At 40.0% G+C, this 27,245-nt stretch overlaps 1 protein-coding gene across 13 annotated transcripts in view; it reads right to left on the bottom strand.

Annotated features, from left to right (window-relative positions):
• Positions 1–27,245, bottom strand: part of DLG2 (discs large MAGUK scaffold protein 2) — a 1,001,432-nt gene that overhangs the window by 869,579 nt on the left and 104,608 nt on the right. For all 13 annotated transcript variants that reach the window (XM_032099063.1, XM_032099062.1, XM_032099064.1 and 10 more), the window contains one exon: positions 7,937–8,079. In XM_032099063.1, coding sequence (XP_031954954.1) covers positions 7,937–8,079 — 143 coding nt within the window. The remainder of the gene's footprint in view (positions 1–7,936; positions 8,080–27,245) is intronic.

Here is a 27,245-nt window from a genome sequence, read left to right as displayed (position 1 = left end):
TGGCTCTGGCACAAAATCAACCCACAGACACAAACTGCATTTGATCAGATAAATGTATACTGTAGAGCTAAATCTAGTGAAGAAACAGATGCATAAAACTCAATGTTTTGAGCCCTTCTAATGAAACATTATGGTTGATCATACCTAATGACTCTTGCATATTAAGTATAATCACTTAAACAGAATCAAATGTGGCTCCTGGGAGTAAATCAAGCCATACAAATTAAGCTGTACCCAGTTACAAACAAAGAAAACAAACAAAATTCCAGAGAAGAGACTTTTTATAGAAGAAGAAAATTTTTATAGGCACATATAGAAGGAGCTGCAGGTCCATGTTTTTTAGACAAGTTGTTAGTGTGAAACAGATTAATGGTTTGTTAATTGCTTCAGGCAGAAGATTTTTAAGTAAGGGTTTTACTACTGGAACTTTTAACAAGCCAGCACTTAGAGGACAGAGAAGTAATTACAGTGTTTATAATAGCTGGGTACAAGGATAGCAGGCATTCCTGAAGCAAACAGATATAAGAGGATTCATTTTGCATGATGCAATTAAATATATTTGCAAAATGAGCCTCTAAACATAAGAAATGCATGGAACAACAGGAATTAAATGAAGAACTGGAATCTTTGGGGACCATGTCAAAGCAATGATCCCACACTGTGCTGAATGAAGATTGTGCATGTGAGATCAGGGTGTGATGACCAAACTTGCACAGTAATTGCAAATTATTATCATTCAATATGGCAAAAGTATCTGCACCATATGCCCTATAAGTAAATAGTCTTTTCACACAATAGTACGGGAACACGCAGACCTTCAGTTGCCAGATTTATATGGAAGTGCAACAGTGCAATGTTCTTTTCCTTCACCTCAGCTTTCCATCTAGATAAAGGTTAAAACACTGCTGACCAGAAAAAAAGCAGCAGTGAAGACCAAATTAAAGAATACAGAGGTTAAAACAAGGGTAAAATTATATCTTCTAATGAGTGCCTGGAGCTGAGCACAAGCCTGCAGCTTCAAGCAGTGTTTCTATTGTCACACTAAAGAGCAACTCCATTTTTGTTTCACTGGATGGATTCCTCCATCTAGGTGGTTTTGTGTTCTCCATTATTGTATTTCCTAAACATCTCAGAGTTTCAATTGTATCTATCTTTGTATTATGTATACATAATGTTTGAGTGAGAGAAATCCTTTAGCTAGTGATAGTTTGCTGCAATGCAGAGAGTCCTGGAAGGGAAGAAAGCTTTCTCCCAGGCTAGTTGAGGCTAGGCTTTTCCATTTGCTAAGCTGAGGAGCTGGGCTCAGAACTGCACACCCACTCTCAGGCTCCAGGAACCCACTAATACTGCTGCACAGACAGCAGAGATGGAGAATTCCTTTCCCCAGACCTATCTGGAAGTGGAAAGGGAGAGAGCACTTCTCGAAGCAGTGGAAGACCCGAATTTAAACCACTTTCAGCTCAATCCCTATCTCACATTTTCTAGGGGTGAAAAGAAAACAGTCTTCTCTCTCCAACAAGGACAATTTAAGAGCCATAATTTCAAGAAAATGCTTTCAAGCTGTGAATGCTGGTCTTATAAACCTTGGTCCAAAGAAGTAATGAGGCTTTTTGGCAGAGGCAAAATTACAAACAAATCCTGTCTTGATGATTTCCAGCAGCAGATTGGACACATCCCCAGTCAGCTGCGGTGAATACCATGCTGAATGTTTATAAAATAAGGTAAGGCTGAGTTTCCCAGCACTGAACACTTTCTGTGCTTCTAGTTCAAACAAATTCAGATTAGACTTGCAAAACAGCTGAAGCACCCAATACACAGGCTTGGTCCTTTCTGACTCTTTCCTGAGCATCTGCTCCTGGCCCCCACTGGCAGCTAGGTACCAGGCTACATGGATAACTATTCCTTGGTTTAAGCCAGTGCAGATGCTTTATTACTGCAACTTGAAATTATTCAGCTTAAAAGCAGTCGAAATCCTCGGAAACTCTGGAGGCATGTTATCTTTGTAGTGTCACATCTACATAGCCATGTTCTCTAGGAAGGCACCTGGCATTTGTTTGTTCCCAAAATGAGGTTGCCTGGGCCATATCAATCAGCCCAATGTCTAAGCACTGTCAGCATCCACAAACTCCATGTTTCTGGCACACCTTCACAACCTGCTCAGTTAGGTGAACTCCAGCCACACTTCCTCCCCTATGTGTCACCAACCTTCCCACTGAAGGCAACATCCCGCATCCCCTAAATGCGGTTTGAGAGAAATGAACATACGGCTCCCTGGACATAGTGGGCATTGGAAGTGGAGTTCTTAATATTTTCTGTTAAATTCTCCCCCTTCCAGATTTAAATATATGTATGGTGACAATGGGGAGGTGGAAAAGAGTGAAGAGAAAACAGGGAGAAGGGCTTTCTTTTCATTTATGACTTTTCAACACTGGTGTTTTTGCACTTGCTAGGGAGTGAGGGTTCCACCCTTGGGTATGCTAAAAAAGACAAAATGTCCGGGACTTTAATACTCATCAGAGAAGTAATAGCCGTAAACTCTAAGTTATAAAGCCACGTATCAGTACTCTGTCCCAATAATTATTTAATTATTCCACACAAATAGGCAACAACCCAACAAGAAAAAGCTAAATAATACCTGCCAGCATAATTCTTAGTGCAGTCTTGTGGGTGAGAAGAGAAGCACTACCAGCTCCTCTCTGGTCAAGAAGGGAGCTGAACATGGATTTGCACATCATTGGAAAACATCCTAACCAAATAGCTTCTTCAAAAGGCAAAATGTATCAGCAGCACCTTTACACACATTATGAGAGACATCTAGCTACAGTCCTATTTACAGAACAGAGATCATGATTCTGACCTCAGGATAAGGTATCAACATCTTAATGAGACAGATTTTAAGGGGATGACATCTTGTCCCATTTTTGGAATTCATTACTTGTAAGTTTATAGGTGCAGTCTGTGTTTTGTGGACTTTAATCCTGAACAACTGTTTCTGCCCATGCAGTGCCCCACAGATATGGTCCGTAACTGATATCTCCATATGGTGGATACCTCAGACACTGTAAATTGTCAGTTCCCTTTCATGACTTAGTTGTTAAGTTCTCTTCTCAAACTCCACATACAGTCCTTCAGGAACTGCACAGAACAGTAAGAAATTAAAACCTGCAGTTCCCAAATCCTGAGTTAGTACTTTCATTAATAAATAAATCTTGCAAAGTAATCTCAAGAATTTTTTTATATATACTGGAAATATATAGAGAGATATATAGTGCCTGTGCTGTCAACACTAATTGCTTTTCACAGTGCCTCAAGGATTTTTGTTTTGGAAGCTAAAATATTTCATACCTCTAAGTATAGCTCCTTTGAGAAGAGTCTAAGACAACTAAATATATTCTATCCCAAAAGACAAGATTTTTCATTACAACCTAGCATTTGTTGTTATAAGGGCATGTAATGCACTGAGCTCTGAGATCCGTGACATGAGAAGGATGTGGATCTGTTGGAGCAAGTCCAGAAGAGGCCAAGAAGACAATGAGAGGGCTGGAGCACCTCTCCTATGAAAACAGGCTGAGAGAGCTGGGGTTGTTCAGCCTGGGGAGAAGGCTCCAGAGAGACCTCACTGCGGACTTTCAGTACCTAAAAGGGGCTACAAGAAATTTGGAGAGAGACTATTTACAAGGTCATGTAGTGATAGGACAAGGGGTGATGGCTTTGCATTGACAGAGATTAGGTTTAAATCGGATATTAGGAGGGAGTTCCTCATGATGAGGATGGTGAGACACAGGAACCCAGAAAAGCTGTGGGTGCCTCATCCCTGAGAGTGTTCAAGGCCAAGTTGGAGGTGGCTTTGAGAAACCTGGCCTACTGGAACATGCCCCTGCCCATGGCAGGGGGGGCCGGCACTAGATGATCTTTAAGGTCCCTTCCAACCCAAACCATTCCATGATGCTGCATGATTCTGCATTGTGTTTAAGTGCTTTTTGGAACAGGACTGAATAAAACCTGTTTCATGTCTACTGCTAATTGAACAAAATCTAATGGGTTCTAATTGCACACAGAGAAACGTCGGTTTGTCATCAGGAAAGATTTTCTATGAGTGAGGAAATAAGTTCCCTGCAGAAATAGTTGACTCTCCTCTGTGGGAAGTTTTATAGAACAGACTATGCAAACATGTCAGGAACGGTTCAAATGCAGTTGATCTGCCCCAGGGCAAGAGAATGGACAAGAGGGGTATTTTAGGTCTTCTTCAGAGTTATATTCTAGAGATCCTACATCATGATGAACATGATGGACTTTTTCATTTAGTGCCCAATATGTCACATTCCCTGCTTTCTATATGAATATATGAAAGAAAAAAGCCTTTTCAAATAGAACCTAACAAACATTTCTAGTGAATCTAAACTTGGCCCAAAAACTGTTTCATTGATTCTGAAACTATCCACCAACTTCAGCTGATTTTGTCAAGTCGCGTTTACAGGAGGGAAAGCAACATGGATAAATTCACACAAAAAACACATTCATATAGATCCTTCTTTCTTCCTTTTCACTAACACCCACCCACTTGAATTATTTTGGTCTATGATATTTACAGCTCTGCCAGATACACTGACACATATATTTAGTCTCTATACAGGGTGAAATGCAGTAATAATGAGATGGTAATACTGCATTTTTCATCTGCAAACATTGAAGTCACTGATTAGTCAAACAACCAACAAAGATGTTAATGATGAAGCAAAAAGCAAGGATTAAATGCATAGGCCATACCTAAACATGTATCAATTTCTTGTGGACTACGGGGTCCTGCACAATTAAAACCTAAACAGCACAGATTTTAGCTAGAAGCATGCAATTTAAAAAAAAAAAAAAAAGGTAGAGAAAAAAAAACCCAATTTATCACTAAAACCCCAACACTTTCTGTTAATTCCACTGTTTGTAGCCATGGGTTGCTATGGGGAGGCATTCACACTAAAAATTTAGATGCAACTGGTTCTGATACATATTGTGAGATCTTATATTCTACTGACTTTTCACTTGCTTTTACAAAGGCCATTCAAAATTACAGTCTCTGAGTCTGGGAGACATCTCTCTTCTCAGTCTCTGAGAATTATAGGAGATTATAGGATGGGTAATGACCCTTTCATGTCTATTTAAAGAGATGAAGATCCAGCCCCACTATGCTGTGAGATCTAGCACCAGTTTGCTAAAAACTGCTGTGGTGATCACAGAGTCAAGATGGCAAATTTGAACAGTATTACAAACAACCACCTAACACATTTTCTCTTATCTAAAAATCTATACTTTCAGAAAAGCAAGTACATAAATACAAAGGAGGGTTCACAGGACACCTGTCCTGGACAGTAAAAGCTGCTTTCTTTTTTATCAGCAATTAAGATTGGAAAATAAATACCAAAAAAGGACCAATTTATATAGGAAAAAATAACATACAGACAGCCAAGAAAGGTTTCAAGTGCAAGGCATGAAAGGAGGATGGCATGAAAGGAGGATGGTCTCTGGACTGACTGATTATCCTTGGGCTTTCACAGCAGAGTGCTGCATCCAGCTCTGGGGTCCTCAGCACAGCAAGGACATTGCCTGCTGGAGCATGTCCAGAGGAGGTCACAAAGATCCTCAGAGGCACGAAGCACCTCTCCTATAAGGAAAAGCTAAAAGAATTGGGATTGTTCAGAGTGGAGAACAGAAGGCTTGGGGGTGACCTAATTGCAGCCTTCCAGTACCTGAAAGGAGCCTACAAGAAAGCTGGAGAGAGACTTTTGACAAGGACATATAGCGGTAAGGCAAGGGGCTATGGCTTTAAACTGAAAGATGGGAGGTTTAGATTAGATATAAGGAAGAAATTCTTTACTGTGAGGGTGGTGAGGCACTGGAACAGGTTGCCCAGAGAAGCTGTGGATGCCCCATCCATAGAAATGTTCAAAGCCAGGCTGGATGGGGCTCTAAGCAACCTGTTCTAGTGGCAGGTGTCCCTGCCCACAGGATTAGATGATCTTTAAGGTCCCTTCCAACAACAGCCATTCCATAAGTCTATGATTCTATGAAGGAAGGCAGGCCTTTTCTTTCCAAATCTGGGACGTGTAATTGAGTAGAAAAGGAAGTACAAAACAATCATTTCCCATAAGGAATGGACCATGAATAAGAATTGATGTGATATATTAGATTATTTGATTACATTTTCATAAGGTAATTTCTCATAGAAAGCAAAGAGCTGTCTTGGATTTGTACAGCAGCTTGTACATCCAGCTCACACTAATCCGTTCTGACTCGGAACTGCCAATAATGTGTCAGAAGGAAAAAAACAAAAGCCTACACTTCCAATCTCTTTTGCTTGCATTGGACCCTTAAAACATATATGATTTTTAAAGGGAATAAATATTTTGTTCTCCCATTACACTGATTAAATTTATGGAGAGCAAATTTGAAAATGGTACCCTGGACTCTGACTGCCAGCACCCTGCCTTGAAAAGGCTATTCCAGTCTCTATGCTGTAGTTTTCTATTGTTTTCCTTTAAATCAGAACATTATTTTCTCATTTCATAAAATGGGAAAGTTTGTAGTTAGCCCTGTATCTATTATTCTCAGCTTAGAATTTAAAGTTCAAATTCCCCTGTACAGGGCCAGCAGCACACCTCTTAGGCAGCAATGAGTTTAAGAAGATGGGGTTGAGGGTCAAATACTTTGATGAGGCTAGAATAAAAAAAGAGTCTGTCCACTGTCTTCACCAGATGCTCCAAGAGATAACAGGAATACCCTTTCACCATTTTAAAGCATAAAGATTTGTGCTTAAAAAAAAAAAAGACAGATATTAGCTGTCTGTGCCTTCAAACTGTGACTCAAATGTTAAATCATTCATGAGATATAGCCTACATTAATGTTAAGACTCATTTGTTCTGATTTCACTCAAAACCAGAACGCTCATTCTCATTACTTCTGCAAGCTTATTTTGCTAATTAATTTTTACAATAAATTTCTTCAGAGAGTTTTTTTCTAGCCGCCTGCAATTCTGATTTATCTTTTCAAAGAATCACATCTAAAATGTCATGTAGAACCACAATTTCTGTCTGAGTTTTACAATTTTGAAAAAGAAGGAAAGCTCTTAAAAATAGTCATGCCTATGGGAAAGTTCTTTCCAACAACTTTTAAAACTTGAAATGCCTCACTTACCATGACAACAATGAAAATTTTTATACATTTCCCTCATCTTTAATTCTGGTCTGGAGATTTGCAGTTTGCAGTCCATGCCCACTCTATTTCTGTTCCACTGTTTAAGAACAGAGCAATTCATTGCTTGCTTCTGTGGGGTTTGTTTTTGTCTTTGAAGTACAAATGCGGGTGGAGGCAAGCAGTTTAGATTGCTAACATAGTTAATAATAATCTGGAGGCTGCAAAAGGCAGAGTAGAGCTGGCGATGACAAAGAAAGGTTTTGAATTCTTCCACTAGCTACAGGAGAAAAGCAAAGGTGTATATGTATCTGTTCCTCAGGCAGAGACTACTTTGGTTGATCTCTGTGAACTTGGACTGTGGAAAAGTTCACCCCAATGTGAAAACTCCTATTAAAACTTTTACGTAGGATGTAATCACTGGAGTATTTATAACCTCAGGGGTTATCAGCAAGCTGAGAAGATATATTCTCTTTTGGGGGGTAATCACAGACACCAAGTATCAGATAAAGTACACCAAGGATGAGAAAATGAAAGTTTTCTACTTTCCCTTTGACAGATTTCCATTGAAAGGATAAAGAAGTTCGCGACATAATCAAGGTCAGAGGGATAACACTATATGCCTTTATATCCTCCACATCCTAATCTAATTCCTTAATTAACCCATCCTTTCAATCTTACACACCATTGCATGGCTTTTCTCAGGTTTGAGACATCACTCATTATATATATTTTAATTCTTAATCTTTTAAGTTACCTCCTGTTTTTTCTGCAGATTTTCATGGTCTGTAGCAGATGTTGTCTTCTCCCATTTCTCTGCAACTTGATTTGCTTCTTCTATTTTTTGCTCATAGCTTTTCTGGGAATTTAGCAGCGTCACTTCATAAAACTCTTGAATATCTGTTTGTAAAGAGGAACAAGTAAAAGATGTTATTTGCCATATTGGCTTTGTCTCCCTGGTGTTTTCCTTTGGCTGATACACACTTACATATTATCATCATAATGATAAACATGTACTACATTTTTAGTAGAAAGCACCAATACAAAAGGATTTTTTTCTAAATTTCCTGTAAGATTCTTGAGTTATATTCTCATTTTAAAGAGGTCTTTGGAAAAGAAATTTAAAATGTAAAGGAATAACATTATAAGAAGAGATTCAAAGAACATGTTACAGGCACACCTCAACAACATAGGCAGAACAGACCCTTTTACAGGGAAAAGCAAGTCACAGATCGCTTTAACCAGTAACCTAGAAATTTGCAAATGTAAAATACCTTAAGAGAAATTTGTTGACACCCATCCAAAGCACCTGAATCACTCTCAGCCCTATCTGGGGGTGCATTTGGCATTTTTTTCAAGGGGGGTGCACAGCTTGAAGGAAGACTTCGTGGATTCACCACTTCAGTGTGTTGCCATTCAGCAGTGGCTGGGTAATGTTTGGTTTCAACCAAGAGTAAGCAACAAGTCAGGTCTTAAAACATCCTGTTCAGATGTTTCTATCACACTTATTTCCATGATCAGATGATCAGATATATGAGATCCAGTAGTGAAAATAATTTTACTGAAACCTGTGCACGTAATGACCTAAGGAGAGGGAGAAAAAACTGTTTCCTTCCTTGGGCAAGAAGTTTTTAGTGAGATAGTCATACACAAATGGTGGTACATTATCTAGCAGAGATAATTGGCTTATCAAAGAACAAATAAACTTCACATTAGTTTAATTAATAACAATGGACTTTCTCCTGGATAACAAAGAAAGAGATTGCATCTACCTGGATACCCCTTGGGACCTCAAAGGAAAAGCTTTTTATAGGGTCTGTGCTTGCCCTCACATTGAGTCTGTGGCCACATATCAGAAGCCTCTCTTCCCTCTCTTTAGTAACAGCTAAAGTTGAACTTTTCTTGTAACTCATTTTACAACTTTCCAACTTACTACGTACTCTATTTGTCATATACAATGGGAAAAGAAAGAATCATAGAATCATTCAGATTTGAAAATACCTCAAAGATTATAAAGTCCAACCTTCAACTAAGTGCCACCATGCCCACTAAACCATATTGTGAAGTGCCACATCTACTCATTTTTTGAACACTTCCAGGGATGGTTACTGCACCACTTTCCTGGGCAGCCTGTTCCAACACTTGAACCCTTTCAGTGAAAAAAATTTTCCTAATATCCAAACTGAAACTGCCCTGGCACAATTTGAGGCCATTTCTCCTTGTCCTGTTGCTGGTTACCTGGGAGAAGAAGCCAATCCCCTCCTTGCCACACTAACTTTTATTTCACAGATATATTTGTAAGAATGTATATTTCATATTACTATGAACATTTAATTCCACATTAAAACTAAAACCTATTTTTAAAACAAAAAGCTACAGGGCAGTTGCAATGAGAAAGAAAGTTTCTCCATTCTTGATACAGGGAATTTTTTACAGTCACTTTAAATGCTCATAGTACAATTGAAACAGTTGTAATATATGGTTCAATGCCAGGTCAATTTGTATTGCAACAGCAAGCAAAACATATCAGGCTAATATGTAATTATCTCTAGATAAATACTTTACAGAAATAAGCTAAAAATTGCCCTCTGGCAGTGGCATTCAGCTGGTATCACTGTTGTTATCAGGGTATTAATTGGGCTGACAGTATTCAGTCAAAGAACAGTAGAAAGGTGCTTTCGCCCTAACTTTAAAGCCTATCTTGCCCTAGTGTTTTCATTAAAAATGATGTGTGAGCCACATTTGCATGTGTATGCACATGTGCAAAATAAATATTAAAACCTCAGTCTCTTTGTAAAGGTTCTTATCTATTCTGAGGAAGTCACGGGTTGCTTTTGCTGGAATAATGATCACTGGTGTGCAGAGAAAAGCACTTCAGTACTTATGCGGTCACAGAAGAAAGCACAGAGGATTCACTTAGTTGGTTGCTTTGTAATTCCATAAGCTGAAATTGCCATTTCTGTGGAACAAGGGCAGCCAGAAACTTGCAGTCAGTCAAGGTTTGCAGAAAACAGGCTTTGTAATTTGCTCTGAGTAAAACCTGCTCTATCAAGTAATCTCTGCTACATGAGAGGTGCCATCATACTAGGAGGGGAAAAGTGTTGAATACTACTGAGGATAGAACAGGAGTGAGCAGCTATAGAATCAAGATTGGAACGACAGTCATAAAAATGAGTCACGGGGGCACGGTAATTGTTATGCAAAATGAGCAAAATAAGTCTGTCTCCTAGTGGGGGTTTACAGGAAAATAATTCAACAAAAAGTCTAAAATCTTATCATAGAAAACAGAAATCATAGAATGTCTTGGGTTGGAAGGGACCTTAGAGATCATCTAGTTCCACTCCCCCTGCCATGGGCAGTGACACCTTCCACTAGACCAGGTTGCATCAAGCCCCATCCAACCTGCCCTTGAACACTTCCAGGCACGGGGCATTTCTTACACAAATTAAATCTGTATGTAGTGTTTCCTGGCACTATAGTCTCTCCATTCCAGGAAAACAAGTTCAGATTTCATGTAGAAATGGCAATATTACTACTGATTAACTTTGTGAGCACAAAACACATCTTCAGTTTGAATCCCTGTACTGCTCCAAACATTTTGTTAAGCAATTAATTCATGTTTGTTTAAAGTGTCAGGGAATCTCACTGGATTTTCCATCTAACAGAATTTGTTCATTTACTTCTTAAGAGATTACTTACTTTATTTAATAAATTTTGGTTGCTCTCCCTTTAGCCTAGCCAAAAAATATTGTCAGTTTTGCTATATAAAGATAAATTGCAGACAGTAATTTTTATATATATATATTCTAGTATGAAGTAATTCTAAAGATACCATGACTTATTTTATTTTGGATAACTCCATCACTGGGGAAGTGGGAAAACAAATTTTCTGTACATCAGCATGGTAGAGTACATATCAGTAGCATTTTGCAACTGCCCATGGACAAGTATATTGTAGCTGGCTGCATTTGTTCTCTGCAGGCAAGCTCCAAGAGTCCCCATTTCTCCTTCCTTACAGACCTGTGCAGGAGTGAGCAGGGTCTAACCTTTATGGATATGTCAGGAAGCACTGTCTGTTACTAAAGCTGGAGACACTTCTCAGTTTGAAGTCTTCGGTTTTTTTACTATTGTTTAAAAAAAAATATTAATGCTCAGATTTGTGCTCACTCTAACCTTACTTTTTTTGAAAGAAAATTTAAACAAAATTAGTTTAGAAAAAGAATAAGTTCTGGAGAAGACACAATGTCTTACTCACATAAAAGAATGACCTTTCTTTCAGACAGCAGCTACATAGAAAGGAAAAATGTGCGATCAGACAGAGCTGAACAAGCTCCCTAAACTCTGCCATTTTCTGACTTTTGAGTGGTTGGTGCTGCAGCCCTACAACCATTATTCCAGTACAACTTCTCTTCTAATTTATATGCATCACAATATCCATTTGTGATAGAAACATTTCAGAGCTCTGATAGCAAAGGGGTTAAATAATACAAAAAGGCAAAAATGTTGCATAGCCTAAACTACTGTCTCTCTTGTGTGACCATGGGCTTTTGCCAGCATTCTAATGAGGGGAAAAAAATGAGATAAAGCAATGCAATTCCTCATTCATCTGTAAGCAGTTGAGCACCAGAAAGATACAATTAAATTGAGGGGAATTCAGACAAAGACAGATGATTAAAGGTCTGAGAGGACTAACTTCTGAGCAAAGATTAAAGGAAGAGAATAATAACAACATAGACTTTCATATTTCCTTTCATTTCAAAGCAAAACAAACATTAAGAACCATATAGTGCTGGCTGAGAAAATTGCCCATGGCCTCAAAGAGAAGCAAACCAGCTGGGTCAAAATGCAGAGGACCACAAATGAGCACACCAGATCTGTCCAGCCCTTTGTAATCAATAACCCACTTACAGTAGCTTCAGAATCACCAGTGGATTTGAGACAACATTATTCCATTTTTAAAAGTCCTCTTTGCTAGGTAGGGCAGATACAGCTGCACAAGCAAATTGGGAATGATTCCTCAGTGTGCTGGGAACAAGGCAGGAACCTCTCACTCTTAGAAGCTTTCTCCTTTATTCAAGATACTCACTAGTGTGCGTGATTTAAGGTCAGAAAGGGAAGGTGATCAGCATTTGTTCCTAGTTATGCATCTTGGTCCCCTTGGTGTCCCCTCAGTTGTGTGAATCAGCACAATCGGCTGGTAGCCCCAAGGCTGCATGAAGTACATGAGATAGCTTTGGCATCTGTATGACTTCCACCCACACAGAGAAGCACTGGCAGGTCCCAAATACATCCCAGTACTTTCATGGACGTGCAGAAATGTAGCCATCAAAGCACACACATCCCGGTGCACCAAGCAGCTGGGATTACCCCAATCTCTCTCTTTAATTCCAGCTGACCTGGAGCTGCACTTTGCATGTACCAAACCATGCAAAGGGTTATGGAGTGAGAACATCAAAGGATCAGTTTTCCAAGGTAATAAAGTGCTTAAGGACTTACAGAATGCAGTTGCCTGTCTCAAAACACTGCCAAGGTCACAGAAGGAACTTGCTATAAAATAAACCACCACAACAAAACATGAGATAAGCACAGGTGGCACAGCAGGAAGGAGCTCATTCTAGGCCTAACAGAAATGAAGGTTTGGTTAGCATCCAGACAAAAAGTCCCACCATGGCAAACTGTGAGAAAGGAAAAACTGCTCACACACATGACATCCCAGGTTATGGGAATGGCATCTACACCCTGTGGATACCCAGAACTTGGACTGTATAAAGGTGATATCACAGAAGAATGACTTGGGTAACCCCACCACCAGGGTGAAGAAGGACTAGTGGGATGCCACAGGATCCTTTGGGTGGTGGTATCTTTCTATTTAATCTGTCTCTCTCTTACTTTCTTTCTCTTCCCCCCTCTTTCTCTCTCTCTACCTCCCATATAATGTTAAATAAAATTTTTACTTTTGGCTTGAGCATATGGTCTCATTTGCACCTTAATTTGGGAAGAGGCATCTCTTTATAAACAGATCATAACAAGTGCAAAATGCAAGATGGCTCAGTTTGAGCTTGTGCAGGTTTACAATGCAGCTATGCAGTGAGGGTGGAATCACAGAATAATATGGGTTGGAAGGTATCTTAAAGATCATATAGTTCCAACGCCCCTGACATGCCCAGGGACACCTTCCCCTAGACCAAGTTCCTCAAAGCCCCATCCAACCAGGCCTTGGACAGATTTACAAGATACCAAACTCAGGATTCAGAACACAGGGAGCATAAAGAAAACCAGAGTAGAAATGGAGATAAAAATCTCTTGTACCTCTTTTGCATTTCAAAAAGGAAGGGGAAGAAGAGGAAAGTCTGTATTCCAGTAACAAACAGGCCAATACCAGGCTTTCTGATACCATCTATATTTTATACAACACAAGCAATTAAACTTAAAAAGATAATCTTGTACATCGCTTAGCCTGAAGTTGTACTGCATATGTCAGCAAATGCTGCTTCTGCAGTGACTTGACAGTACATGTGGCCACTTGTAAAAGAGCAGTGCAAACTATTCCATGCAGCAAACCTTATCCAAAACCCACTGAATTTGCAGACACCTACCCCCTACTGCATGTTTTGACCTCCACTGTGCTGACAGCTATTCCAAAAGCTGTTACCTTCATCTGTGCTTAGCAATGCAGGAAGATTTCCTTACATACATCTTGCTACCACCCCCTTCACTTTATGTCTTGAGAGGATTTAGCAATGGCATCAAAATGCCAGTATGTGCAGAAGTTGTCTGTTGTTTCTGCAGACAACTGCACAATTTTGCAATTAACTGTAATAGCATTAACATGGAATCCCATTACCCAAGGAATGAGCTCTCTGTGCATCATATTTCTAGAGAACCAAACTGGGAACTGGAACAAATATTCTGTAGGATAAAAAGAAAGGGTGGGTTTTTTTCTCCTCTTTCTAGAGGTCCTTAGCCATAGAATTCATTTCTCCTATATTGTGCCAGTGCCCTGACTTGCTTTGCGGTATAAGTCCCATCTGTTTTTCCAGGGCATCCAGGGACAAGGTGGAATGAGGGTCTAAGGCAACACACAAACACAAGCTGTTCCCTTTCTGGGAAATTTGGGACAGTCTTTTTGTCTATGTGTAGGATAGTGTCTGATGTGTACCTTTTAATGTTGTGTAACCCAGCACAAATGACTACTGTCTGGCAGAACACTGCAGATCAAAATAAAGTCAGTTGTTGCAGGCTCCTGCTGTAAATCCTTTTTTTAACTAAGGGAACATTACAGTGTACGTCTAAATGGCATCCTTTATTTCCTGGGGAGTAGATTATGCTGGGTCAGCTTCAGCCATGTGGTCTGAATTATTAGGTAGGAGTAAGGCGAATTGTGCAGGATGTTGTTCAAGAAGGAAAACTCATTCAAGCAGTACAAGTAGCAGAGAAGTGATCAGAGACTGTACCAGCCTGCCAGTAAAGAGCTTTAGTGGCCCTGCTGATGGAAGCAGTCCAAAGAGAGGTTAAATAACATGCTTCACCCAGTGCAATTATGTTGTGTGTGTTTTTTTCAAGTAAAATGTTTCCATATTGAGTAAAACTGCCATTATAAGAGAGGGAAGATAAAAAGCAAGAGAAGTTAAAACCTACCTTGAAACTGGGTGTGTTTTCAACTAAAGCAGGCCTGTGGCACTGACCCACATGAGAAATGGCAGAGCTCCAGTTATCAAGCTGGCTCATAGCTTCACAGTCCTGGGGAGCTCCAGCCTCCCTCCCGTAGCATCCCTCAGTGCAGCAGCAGTCAAAAACACCTTGCCCACTTCAGCTGCATCTCATCCCCTGGCTCCACATGTACTTGCCTCGGGTCTGCACTAATAAAGGTGGAGGCACATTCAACAACAAAGGAAAAGCCCAAGGCTTATTTTTGCAGTTGGCAGAGGTAACACAAAGATATTTCAAGTCCAAATGAAATTTAGCAGCCCTGCTTGCAAGGTTTTCAGACACAAGCCTTTGGTGCCCGAGAAACGTAGATGCCAGCCCAACAGCAAGAGTTGATGCAAGAGAGAAAAAGTTCTCTATTCCATGCAGGCAGTGAAACAGTGCAGCGCAAGCCAGGGAAGCAGTCTTCTGCCAATTCCCTACAGCTGATGAATGTTCCTAAATCTATTAAAAGCAGCATTCTCTGGTAGAACATGTACCAAAGTAGGCAGCAAGAAATATGGGTTCTGTTATTAAATTGTCTTGATTTTTAAGCTTCAGCAAATCCCTTTTATTTGGCCTAGATAATTTTGAGGTATCTTCCAAACTGAATTATCCGATGATAATCTGGTGATTCTTTGTACATCTAGGTTGTAAGCTCCTGGAGGCAGGAACCATTACTAAGCAGGTACATACCTGCGTAAAATTACATCTTTTTATCAAAAAAAGTTCTGAAACACTTTACAGGCTGTAACAAATAACTGAATGGTTAGTAATTGATGTCCAATAGTTATTTAGATATATGATATAAAAACATCCTTTGAGTACTTCTGGCTTTGCAGTACATTAGCAACATTATTGCAATATATCCAAAATACAACCAGAGGTCTCCAAAAAATCTCAGCTAGGAATATGCACCTCAAAGGCAGCTGTCCAATATGCAGGGAGAATAAAATATTCAACACACTGTGCACAGAGAAGACAAAATAATTGCTGCAGCCCTTTCTATGTGAGTGATGTTCATGTTAAGTGAAAACTAGAAAGCAATCAATCACAGAGTAAAGTCAGTATTTAAGCCTTTTCAGTGATGATATTGAGTGTATTACTACAGTTCTGCCTACACATTCTAGCCACTTATTCAAAAATAGGAACTCCACTCCAGATGTATCCTACCATGACATGCAGGACTGACAAACGAGTAACAATGGATGAGGAGAGAGGGCTTATAAGAAAAGTGAGGATAAACTTCTTGATAGGGTCTGTTGTGATGGCACAAGGAATAATGGTTTTCATCTGAAGGAGGGCCAATTTAGCCTAGACACAAAGAAGAAATTTTTTACAGTGAGGGTGGTGAGATAGCGGCACAGGTTGCCCAGAGAGGTGTAGGTGCCCCATCCTGGAAGCATTCAAGGTAAGGCTGGATGGGGCTCTGAGCAAGCTGATCTAGTGGAAGATGTCCCAGATCATTGTAGGGGGATTGGTCTAGATCTAAAGGTCCCTTCCAACCCAAACAATTCTATGATTCTATGGATTTAAGCATTCACCACTGACAATACGTTATGGTTTATAAGTATGGCTGGTAACACAGTGTTTTCAATGGAACAAGACAAAAACCCAGGAGACAGGTTCAACAATGCACAGAAAAACAGTCTGAAGTGGCCGCTGTAGATTAAATTAGTAAATGTTGCACTCAGACCTTCTCATCTTCTTCCCGAAGCTTAAGCTGCAGGAGAGCAGAGCAGCAAGCCCCAAATCCTGCGGCAAGTTTCATTTTAACCAGGCAATCCAGGGCTTGTGGATCTACACACAGTCCGTGAGAGTCAGAAGAGGACCACGGGCACACACTGGCTGTTTTGTACCTCCAGACAACAGGACAGATACTTGAACCTGTTCCAGGATATTTTCTGATGGAAAACTGTATCAACAGAAAGTGCAGATAATTTTAGTTCAAAGGCAACAGCTAAGGAAGTACTAAGAGGTCAAAGCAAGGTTTCCTGTGCTTCAGAACAGACCTTTCAGAAAATGACAGTTTTCTTTGAAAAATGATGGTTTGTATGAAATTCTTTTCCTATAAGCTTTAAGAGAAACCTTCACTTTTTTTAGCACTGTGTATTCCTCTGCGTGTAGTATAGAATCATGGAATTACAGAAACATTTAGGCTGGAAAAGACCTTTAAGGTCATCAAGTCTAACTGCTAACCCAGCACTGCCAAGTCCACCACTAAACCATGTCCCCAAGTGCCACATCTACACATCTTGTAAATACCACGAGGGATGGTGACTCAATCTCTTCCCCGGGCAGCCTGTTCCAGTGCTTGACAACAATAATAACATACCTTCAGAATGACGCTTTATTCATTGTTTGGGGAGTTGGATTCAAAGCCACTACTGGAGAGATTTTCCCTATTTTCTGTGCAGAAGTTAACAGTTATTACTGTGCACTTCTGATCCTGTCAGAAGATCACACAGCCCCACTGTTTGTCACAGCAGTCATCAACAGACTTTCCTCTGAATTGTTCCAACATGTGCTTAAACAACTGGCTTCAATACTGGAAAACCATTCAGTTATATCATTTACTTGCTGTGTGATTTTGTTTGTTGCTCAAGTCTTCAAGATATTCTTTCTTTAAATAGGGATAAAAAGGAAAAATTGACAAAATTTGACTGTAAAATGCCAAATCAAAACTGGATGTATGTTTTCATCTCAGAGGCAAGAGTCACAGAAAAAAAATCAGATTATATATTTCCTCAACTTTTTTTTGGATCTTGGAAAGGACCCAGCTGCAAGCCGATTTCCCAGCATGGAGGAAAATACTGTATACCAGACTAGAACCAGAAAAAAAGTGTATCATTCCATAATCCTAAATCAGTTTAGTTTTATATAGGCTTTTCTGCTGCTGTTGCACATAAATAGGTTGAGAGTAGACAGGGTAAATGGAAGACCTAGTGCTTGGAGCACAAGTTTTGGGACCTGCAGGCTTTGGGATAGCTGCAGATACTCAGCAACCCAGCCAGGGGCCACTCCCCTCAGATATCTCCCAGAAGCACCCAGTTTGCTAAAAAACAGAGTGAAATTTCAATCAGACACACTTTCCCAAGGCAATGCAAGAGCATTTTCAGGAAAACTCCATGGCAATCTATAAGGAATTAATAGTAATTTCTTCCTATCCTTTCTCGTCACCTTACAAAGAAACATCTTCATACACAACCCCTTTTGAAAATCATTTTAAATATCAAGCTAAAACAAAACACTAAAACACAACTTTGTTCTTTGACCTGCCAGAGCAACTCTTTAGTTTCTTTAATCTTTTTTCTTCAAGGTGTCTCACCTAGGAACATCTTCTCCTCTGCATCTCTCTTACCCTTTCTCTGCAAACACCCTGCCAGTCTCCCTTTAGTGGAAGGATACACATCTGCTCAGCCCAAGGCTCTGCCTTTTAGCAAGGCATCATCTTCTGTACACAATAACCAATTTTACTCTGATACCAAAACACACAATCCCAGGCAGCCTGAGAGTCAGTTGTCACTAAGCGACAGCTCAGTCATCATTTTTGATGAGGTGCTTTGTAAAGTCAAACGTGTGACTATGGGGCTGCATCTTCCATCTCCACCCCCCCCCCACCCCCGCCACTGCACTCCTGGTGCAGCTGGTTTCCTGCCCAGAAACCAAAGTTCAAAATAATTTAAAACCAACCTACCCCTTTGATACATGCCTAAGCTGCAGGGGGAAAAAAAAGGCAAGAACACATGTAGGAAACTGGGTTAACTATATTCCAAGGCTCATCACTTCAGTTGCCTCTTCCTTCCCTTTCATTTTACTAGTAGAAAGTGTGATACAAGTGGCAAAAACAGGGAAATGAGAACTTCAGACTGCAGACTCTATTTGCAGTTTTTCCACTGACTTGCTATGTGACCTCAGGCAAATATATCTCTCTGCACTTCAGCTTAAGCTTCTGTAAAATTGAGATACAAATGCTTTGACTTACCCATAGGCTCACAGCGTGGTGTTACACAGCTTAATTAATTAATGTTTGTTAAACACTTATAATGAGTGTTTCTATACAAGTTTAAATTATTACAGGTTGTACCTTCATAAACTCTGGCTTATGACCCTTGAACATATTTGCCACAATGTCTGGTGTAATCCTTAATATTGCTACTCTGATATAATAAATTATCCTTTAAATGAGCCCTTTCACTGGAATGATTGTGACTTTAGTTGCCTACACTTAACATTTACAGTCATTGCATTTATTGGTCTAACCTTGTATTGCAGCTTTCCATGAACATCAAAAGACTTCCCTCGTCATGCTTGAATTTGTTTCACTTTATGTTCCCATGGTTTTAGTAACAAATAAGAGGCTTCATGTAAGTTCACAGACATTTGCTGGTCTTCACTGGAAGAAGATCTTGTATTCCTTACACAAGTCCTTGCAGGTCATGAATCTCTCTACTGTTCTCATTATCTTCATTCTTATGTAATTGATTGGTTTATGGACTCACTACAAGATCTTTCTCACTTCAGTTACTTAGATTGTCATTCATTATGGACTTGTGTATTTATTCATAAATCATAGAATCGTGGAATGGGTTGGGATGGAAGGGACCTTTAAAGATCATTTATCCAACTGTTCTGCTGTGGACAGGGACAAAACCAATTTGCAAATATTTTTTCACTGATTATTCTAGGGCAATAATACTGTGATGTGTCCCAAAGAGAGGCTCTCAGCCCCCTAAAGGAGGAAATGTTTTACAAAAAATTATGTTCCTGAGTTCACCATTCTTTATACCAAGTTTTAATCTTTACCACAGGAAAACTAGCATTATGAGCATAATACTGTGCTTATTAACAAAAATTTTTTTTTTTCAAGAGAAATCATTCATAAAGTTTTACTGTAGGATCTTTAAAAATGTCTCACAGCAAAACTCAAAGGAGCAGAAAGCAACATGCTAATCAAAGGGCATGGAATAAATGCTAATGAAGAAAGTGACCAACAGCCAAGGAATTGGCATATGCTCCAGTGTTTTATCACAGAAGACAAAGGGAAAATTAGTACAGCTCCATGGTGGTCTGCTGACAGAGGAAGACCCCATCTTAACTTAAGGCAGAGCAGAAGCTCAGACCTACCATCTTAGACACAAAAATGATAAATCAAGCTAGCTTTGGGTGGGGGGACAGACAAGACCAACACTGACAACCTCTTGATACTGAAGCAGCCAGAGAATTAAACATAGGACGCAAACTTTAGGGGCTCTTATCCAGCCCAGCTATGAATTGAGATGTGTTCTGGAGATCTGGTGAGTTTGTCACATCTGCTGCAAAGGTCAGGCTGGATATCACAGCTGCTGACATCTGGAGCAGCAGAGATTGCACTGCTGTGTGCTAAAGCCAGAGGCTTGGCAGGCATGGCACAGGGCTTCCAGAAAGTTGGGCCTTTCTGGAGATGAGAATGTAGGCTGGGTGGGCACCTAAGGTGACAGGACAGTCTTGACTTCCATGGAGGGTAAAGGATGAACCAGCTGTCTCCAGGAACTCTTCAGCTACAGGCTCAGTCCACTTCAGTCACTCTGCTGACTGTGTTGACTCAGCGTCTGTTCCTGACAATGGGAGCTGAGACCGAGCATGTGTTAACTCCTAAAGGGACATGCCCTAACTTGGAACTACATCCCAATCTGAGCATCCTTCCTGTAAGAAGGCAAAACTGAAAATCTGAGTGGACTCAAGGGATTTTGATGTCATTCCTTTCCTTGCAGTCAGAACTTGTTCTTGGGCAGAAGTCTGGTGGTCAGATTTGCATTATTTTTCATTGTTTTATTAGTTTGTTTTCTCTGTTAGTAGATAAAGATCTAGGACAAATTTAAGGGTTGTAGGCCTTCTCTTTCCAAAGTTCTGCAGTAATGCAGGATTATCTTCTAAAGACCATGGATTGTTAATCAGCCTTCTGAAATCGTCAGCTTCTATATGGTATATATGGTTGAATAAAATTAACTTTGCAAGTTTTATTTCAAAACAATTTTTGCAGTCAGCTTCTGAATGGATGAAGTGAAGATACAGCTGGAGCCTGAGGACTATACAGAAAGTCAGGCACACCTACAGAAGGCTGGTGCTAATTCGTTTTACTGTTAAAACAATCTTAAATTGTGGAGTGGAACAGGAAAAACACTCATAAAACCTTGGTGAACTTTCCTTGAATATAATTTCCAGCACAATGCAAATATTGATGCAAAACCAGTACTTTTTGTCCCTAAAAGACACAAAGTAGACAGGTATCAGGGAAATAGAGCATTGGCAATGATTCTGCCGCTAACTCACTCTATTGTCCTTGGTATTTCACTTGATGTGTTATAGGCACTTATTTGTGCACATTAAGGTTGTGAAGGCCAATTTTTCAGTATTTCTATCATGCTTTGATGAAATCAAATATGATAGGCTGAGTTGCCTTATATTCCTTTTGCTATTCTTGCTATAAGAGAAAGCCAGGCATTGTTCTAACAAGATCATAATATTCTATCAGTTTTTGGAATAATAAACCACGTCAGAAAGTTCATTATTTAAAATCATGTCAGTAATTAAACTTCATTTTTAAAATTAAGTAAAAATATTTCAAATTATATCTCGAATGTAAGAAGATAATTAATAAATACTAGCTACCCAACATAAATTATTGAAAAATTCTACAAAGGCAGACAAGCATAAAGAGAACTTGCAAACCTGTGTCCAGATATCAAATTCACCGAGGGTAGGTAAGAAATTTTAAAAGTAACACCAGATTTTTGTCTTTTTCTGACACCAGCAAAGGTAGATCTTCTCTATCTACAGCACATCACTTTTCCCAGTATGGAGTGGGTTGGGAAAGGGGTGTAAATCACACATAAAAGCCTATGGAGAAATATATAGATATTCCCTCCCAGGGAGTAAAAAAAAAAATCAAAAAATGAAGTAGACAGGTCCTTTTTGTGCTGAGATGTCTCAGAAGGGGGATGTCACAAAGGTACACTTGGCAGATAAATGCACAGAAGATTTTAAGGGCAAGCTCCAGTAATGGGACCTAGTTTGGATTTACTTCACCTATTTATGATGGGATAGTTTGTCATTTTACCTTAAAGGTCTATCACAATTTAAAAAAATGGGTCTTGTCACTTTAAACCATCCTTTAAAGGTGAGCTAGGCTAGAAGAGTGCAGATGTGGTGCTGCCAGGAGGCCTATAGGTTCTTGTCAACACTGTAAGGGAAAAGGCCAAGTATTCACAAAAATGAGGAAGGATGAGAGGAGATGGAGATTATTCTTATTACCACACACATACACAGAAAACCCTGCACTTGGTGTTGAGAGAAGCTGACTTCTCCCTTTGAGACTCTGTCAAATTGCAGGATAATGATCCAGGCAGCAAATAATCCATAGACATATTTACAAACCAAGGGCAGAACAAGTTAGACAACTGGAAAAAACTTAGTGCTCTAACAAGGGATCCAGCAGCGGCTTTGGCTGCAAACAAGAAAGCTGAAAGATGGCATTATGACTGTATATTAAATTTATTTGTAATTTCTCTCACTGTTCTGTATTGCAAACAGAGTAGCTGCACAGTGGTAGGAAAGACCATGCCAGGTGGTTATGGGCTTAGAATTACCATTTTGTATGTATTATCTACTTAAAAATGCAACTGTAATTAAGGCTCAGATGCAGCAACTGACAAAGAGTGGTCGGCGAGTGTGTGAGTTCTTCCAGTAATGAGAATTCCTTGCAGAAAGTACGAGTGCAACAGCATTTTATTCACTATGGAAATCTAGGACTCCATTCAAGGAACGCATGCAGAGCACACTGCTGTTAATTGGGAAGATGTAATTAAAGTACCCACGAGCCACCAGCATGTGGAGACACCTAATGGACACTATGGAAAGCAGTGCATTATGTCAGACTATTCTCAGCGGTTTATTTCCCAAAAAAGCCGCAGCTGAAAGTGGATGCTAGTGAGCTAAACACCGAGTGACATAATCCCAGTCACTAAGTCATAGGAATAAGTTTGACAGATCCATCAGGAAAACCCACATGGCTGCTCAGGAGTCATGACTGACATGACAGAAAAGCAAAGTAGCTGCTAAGCAAGTTTTCAAGCCCAAAGACCAAGCACAGAAAGTCCTGCAAAAACCCCCACATCTCCCTGCTATAAACCAGGGCATTTCTGCACAGACTAGTTGAAGGGGCTGCCAGCTCCATTTGTCTGCCCACCAGGAATGGATCTCATTCTGCTGCCCCATGGGATCATCAGAAGATACAAGGGCCAGGAGGACACACCTGCAGGATGTAACCATCTCACCTACACCAGCTATAGCTGCCTGCTCAGGTCAGAACCCTGAAAAACTTTGACAGAGGCACCAAACCGGAAAGATTGCTCTGTTACAACCAAAAATGGGACTTTCAATATAAGGAATCACTCCAGCACCCTACAATATTACCAGGTTGAAACAGTGAGGGTGAAACAGTCAAGGGCAGCAAGAGAACAGTGTGAAAGCCTGAAGGCATGACCAAGCACAGGTTGCTGAATGATTAATGACACGATGGATTTACCCTGCTAAGAGAAGGGAATAGCTTGCGGGGTTTAATGGAAAGAAATTTAAAACTGATAAAAGGCAGAGGATGAGATCTGGTTTAAGCAAATCCTAACACAACCTGGGCCACTTACTTCCACAGTATACTGGTGCACTACACCACAGGAGACAGACACAATAAAGAACAAGAATAACAGAAACTTTTGCATTTCATAGACACTATGTTGTATTAGGGCTCAGTTATAACATATTTACAATATTATTAATGAACTCATTTTTGTAAGATTAAATGCTTGGGAAATTGTCAACTACCTGAAACAAACTAAACTATGGCATTCGACACAAATTTTATTATTGGAGCCCCTTTAACCTACATTCAATATCCATGCAAAGGGCTTGTGATCCTCAAACTTATAAAAATAGATCAGTAAGTCCTGATTTGTGCTTTCAGCAGAATCCTGCTTCACTCTGAGGAAACCCATCGTGTTGGGGATCTGTATCAGTAAGACAGCGGTGTCTGGCTAAAACCATAGAGAATCTTTCTATTGTGCCCTTTGGCTAATGCACACAGAACTGCATTTGTATGCACAAGGGATGCAGCCAGCCCTGCCACTTGTGAAAGGGTTGCAAAGCTGTTCTACTTAGATTAAAAATAAAAGTAAATACTCCTCTTAGCATTATGTATACTTAGCATGGAAGAATTCATCTGTAGAGGAACAGGAGAGGAAAAACTGAGCATTCACAAGGCATTGAAGGGAATTGGGCAGGAAGGAGTTGTACCTGGCAATTATTTAATTAACTCTAAATTCTGCTTTTCCAAACTAAACTGGAAGTGTCACTACTACAGCAGCAGCCACGTAAATCCAAGAATCTCTGGAATAGAGCTAAGACAGAATTAATTCAAGCACAAACAAAAATAACTGTTATTAACTGAGGGGATGAGTGGACACTTCTCTTCCCTCTGAAGATCTAAATTTATGTGTACCTTGATTCTGCAAAGAACATGGCCCTTTAATGACCTATCCAGGACAAGGAAAACGTGTTTATTTTTAAAAGGAGCATGCCATAACATTTAATTTCTTTCATTAGCCAAGACTCAATTCAAAATATAAACCTCCAAAACTCCTGGTGTAATCGCACCTTTAATATTTTAGATCATGTTCATTATAAATAAGCTTCTTCTAGAATAATGTGATCTAAGAGACAAGCTGTCAAAATTCTTTGTTAAATATAAACTGACAGCATTGGAAACATGCTCAGCTGAAAAATAGCAAAGTTTATGTACAAGGTATTATTAACAGTTCATGATCTTTCACATACACTGTTCATTTATTAGAACCTATGGCCTGAAAGTTTCCATCAGTTCATATTTCAAAAGACATTTTTCTTTAGCAGCTTTTTCTAAATGCCGTGTCAGTGACTGTCCATAACTCAAATAACACCCTGCCATGTAATGGAAATATTCAACAAGATGATTCAACCACACATGATATTGTTTTGTTAAGAAATAGGTGAAAAAAGCTTGCATTCCCCACAAAATCACATGAATCTCTTTGGGAACTAATAGAGGCAAATATTTTCTGCTTTTCGCAAATGCATGTACGCTATCCTAAACTGTTTGAGGTTTTTTCCAGTTTAAATTTGGTGAATGTATTCATCTTTAATGAGCCAAAACCCAGACATTTGAAATAGTATTTTACAGATGTTTCCAAAATATTTTCCCAAATACAGACCACAAATATAGCTTCCAAGAGCCAATCACAGACTTAGCTGTCTGGAAAAGAGAAATCCATCAGCACATGCAATGTTTTCTCACAACAAATGACACCAAAAAAAAAAAAAAAAAAAAAAAAAATCTGATTGCCAGAATAGTGCTGGGAGTAGGAGAAAATCGAAATGTGAGTGGTGACCGGCACTGTTTAACATCTTTGTTGGTGACATGGACAGTGGGAGTGAGGGCACTCTCAGCACATTTGCCAATGACATCAAGCTGCGTTGTGTGGTCGTTCACTGGAGGGAAGGGATGCCATCCAGAGGGACCTGGACAGGCTTGGGACATGGGCCTGTGGGATCCTCATGAAGTTCAACATGGCCAAGGGCAAGGTCCTGTACCTGGGTCAGAGTGATCCCAAGAAAAATACAAAGAATGGGCAGAGCAATGGATTGAGAGCAGACCTGAGGACAAAGACTTGGGAGTGCTGGTTGAGAAGAAGCTTGATGTGACCCAGCGACATGCACTTGCAGCCCAGAGACCCATGTCCTGAGCTGCACCCAAAGCAGTGTGGTGAGGGAGGGGATTCTGTCCCTCTACTCTGCTCTGCTGAGAACCCCACCTGGAATGCTGCGTCCAGTTCCGAGGACTCCAACATAAAAAAGATATGGACCTGTTGGAGAGGGTTCTGAGGAGGCCACAAAGATGATCAGAGGGCTGGAGCATCTCTGTTATGGAGATGGGCTGAGAGAGTTGAGGCTGCTAAAGCTGGTTAAGAGAAAGCTCTGGGGAAACCTTATAGCACCTTTCACTACCTAAAGGGGGTACAAGAAAGCTGGAGAGGAATGTAGGGATAAAACAAAGGAGAATAGCTTTAAACTGCCAGAGGGCAAGTTGAGATGAGATAAGCTGAGCTCCACTGGTCAGAGCATGGTGCTAATAATGCCCAGGCTGTGCATTCAACCCTGTATGGGTCATCCACTGAAGAGCTGGACTCGATGATCCTTGTAGGTCCCTGCCAACTCAGAATATTCTGTGATTCTTAGATAAGAGGAAGAAATTCTTTATGGAGAGCCTGGTGAGACACTGAAACAGGTTGCCCAGAGAAGCTGTGGCTGTCCCATTCCTGGAAGGGCTCCAGGTCAGGCTGGATGGAGCTCTGAGCAACCTGGTCTGGTGGAAGGTGTCCCTGCCCATGGCAGTGAGGTCGTCACTGAATGATCTTTAAGGTCCCTTCCAACCCAAACCATTCTATGATTCTAAAAGTTCAGAATCTAATTTTTGGCTTCTCTCCTTTCCTGCAGCTGTAATGCACAATTCCCTGGAGTCCCCTGATTTCTCTTTGGCAGGATAGTAGGAATCATACAGCGGATGAGCTGTCTGCTGATTAACCTGGCAAGTGACAAAAGAAAACCCAAACCTGCTGGGTACCAACTACTGCCCAGCATATGACTAAATGAAAAATTAGGAAGGGAATAAGTGCATTGGTAAGTGCTGCTCAAGCTGCAAAGTGTTAAGGCCAGCAAGCACCTGGATCATCTGGATCCTGCCTAATGAATATTTTCTCCAAGAAAAGACTTTCCTTCCTGAAAATTCTCATAAATCTGCTGTTATTGACCTCTCCTTGAAATTTCTCTCTGTGTAAAAACTTCAGTCTTGATGCTATGAACAATTTACATAAAATCATGCATAAAATTTTAAATTAAAAATATGAATAAAGAGCCTTTTTACAGTTTTATAGTTTTGTAGTGATAATTGGACCTGTTAGTTTCTCAGTGTTAGACATTACATCCCTGACACACTCTGATACAGACGAACTGATGTATGGTATAAACCCATACATAAACCTTCTTTCTTCTGCAGAAGCTAGGTTTTCTGGCATCTATTAACTTTCTTGCTATATTTATTAAAGATTCAGTATTTAAGAGCCTAACTCAGATTTTAAAAATCGATGACGCACATGCACATGTACATCCTCTACAACCTGGCACTGGGGGCTACAGAAATTAAAGAATGTGTGTAAGACAAGTGGTTAATAAGAAAAGAAGCAATAAAAACTCCTGAGCAACTAGAGCTCTCCAGAGAGGCAGAAGGAAACAGAAAAAAAGTTAAAACCAGAGTT

This window comes from Corvus moneduloides, chromosome 2 (assembly GCF_009650955.1).
Source record: "Corvus moneduloides isolate bCorMon1 chromosome 2, bCorMon1.pri, whole genome shotgun sequence".
Lineage (NCBI taxonomy): Eukaryota > Metazoa > Chordata > Aves > Passeriformes > Corvidae > Corvus > Corvus moneduloides.
This window is presented reverse-complemented; position numbering and strand designations above follow the sequence as displayed.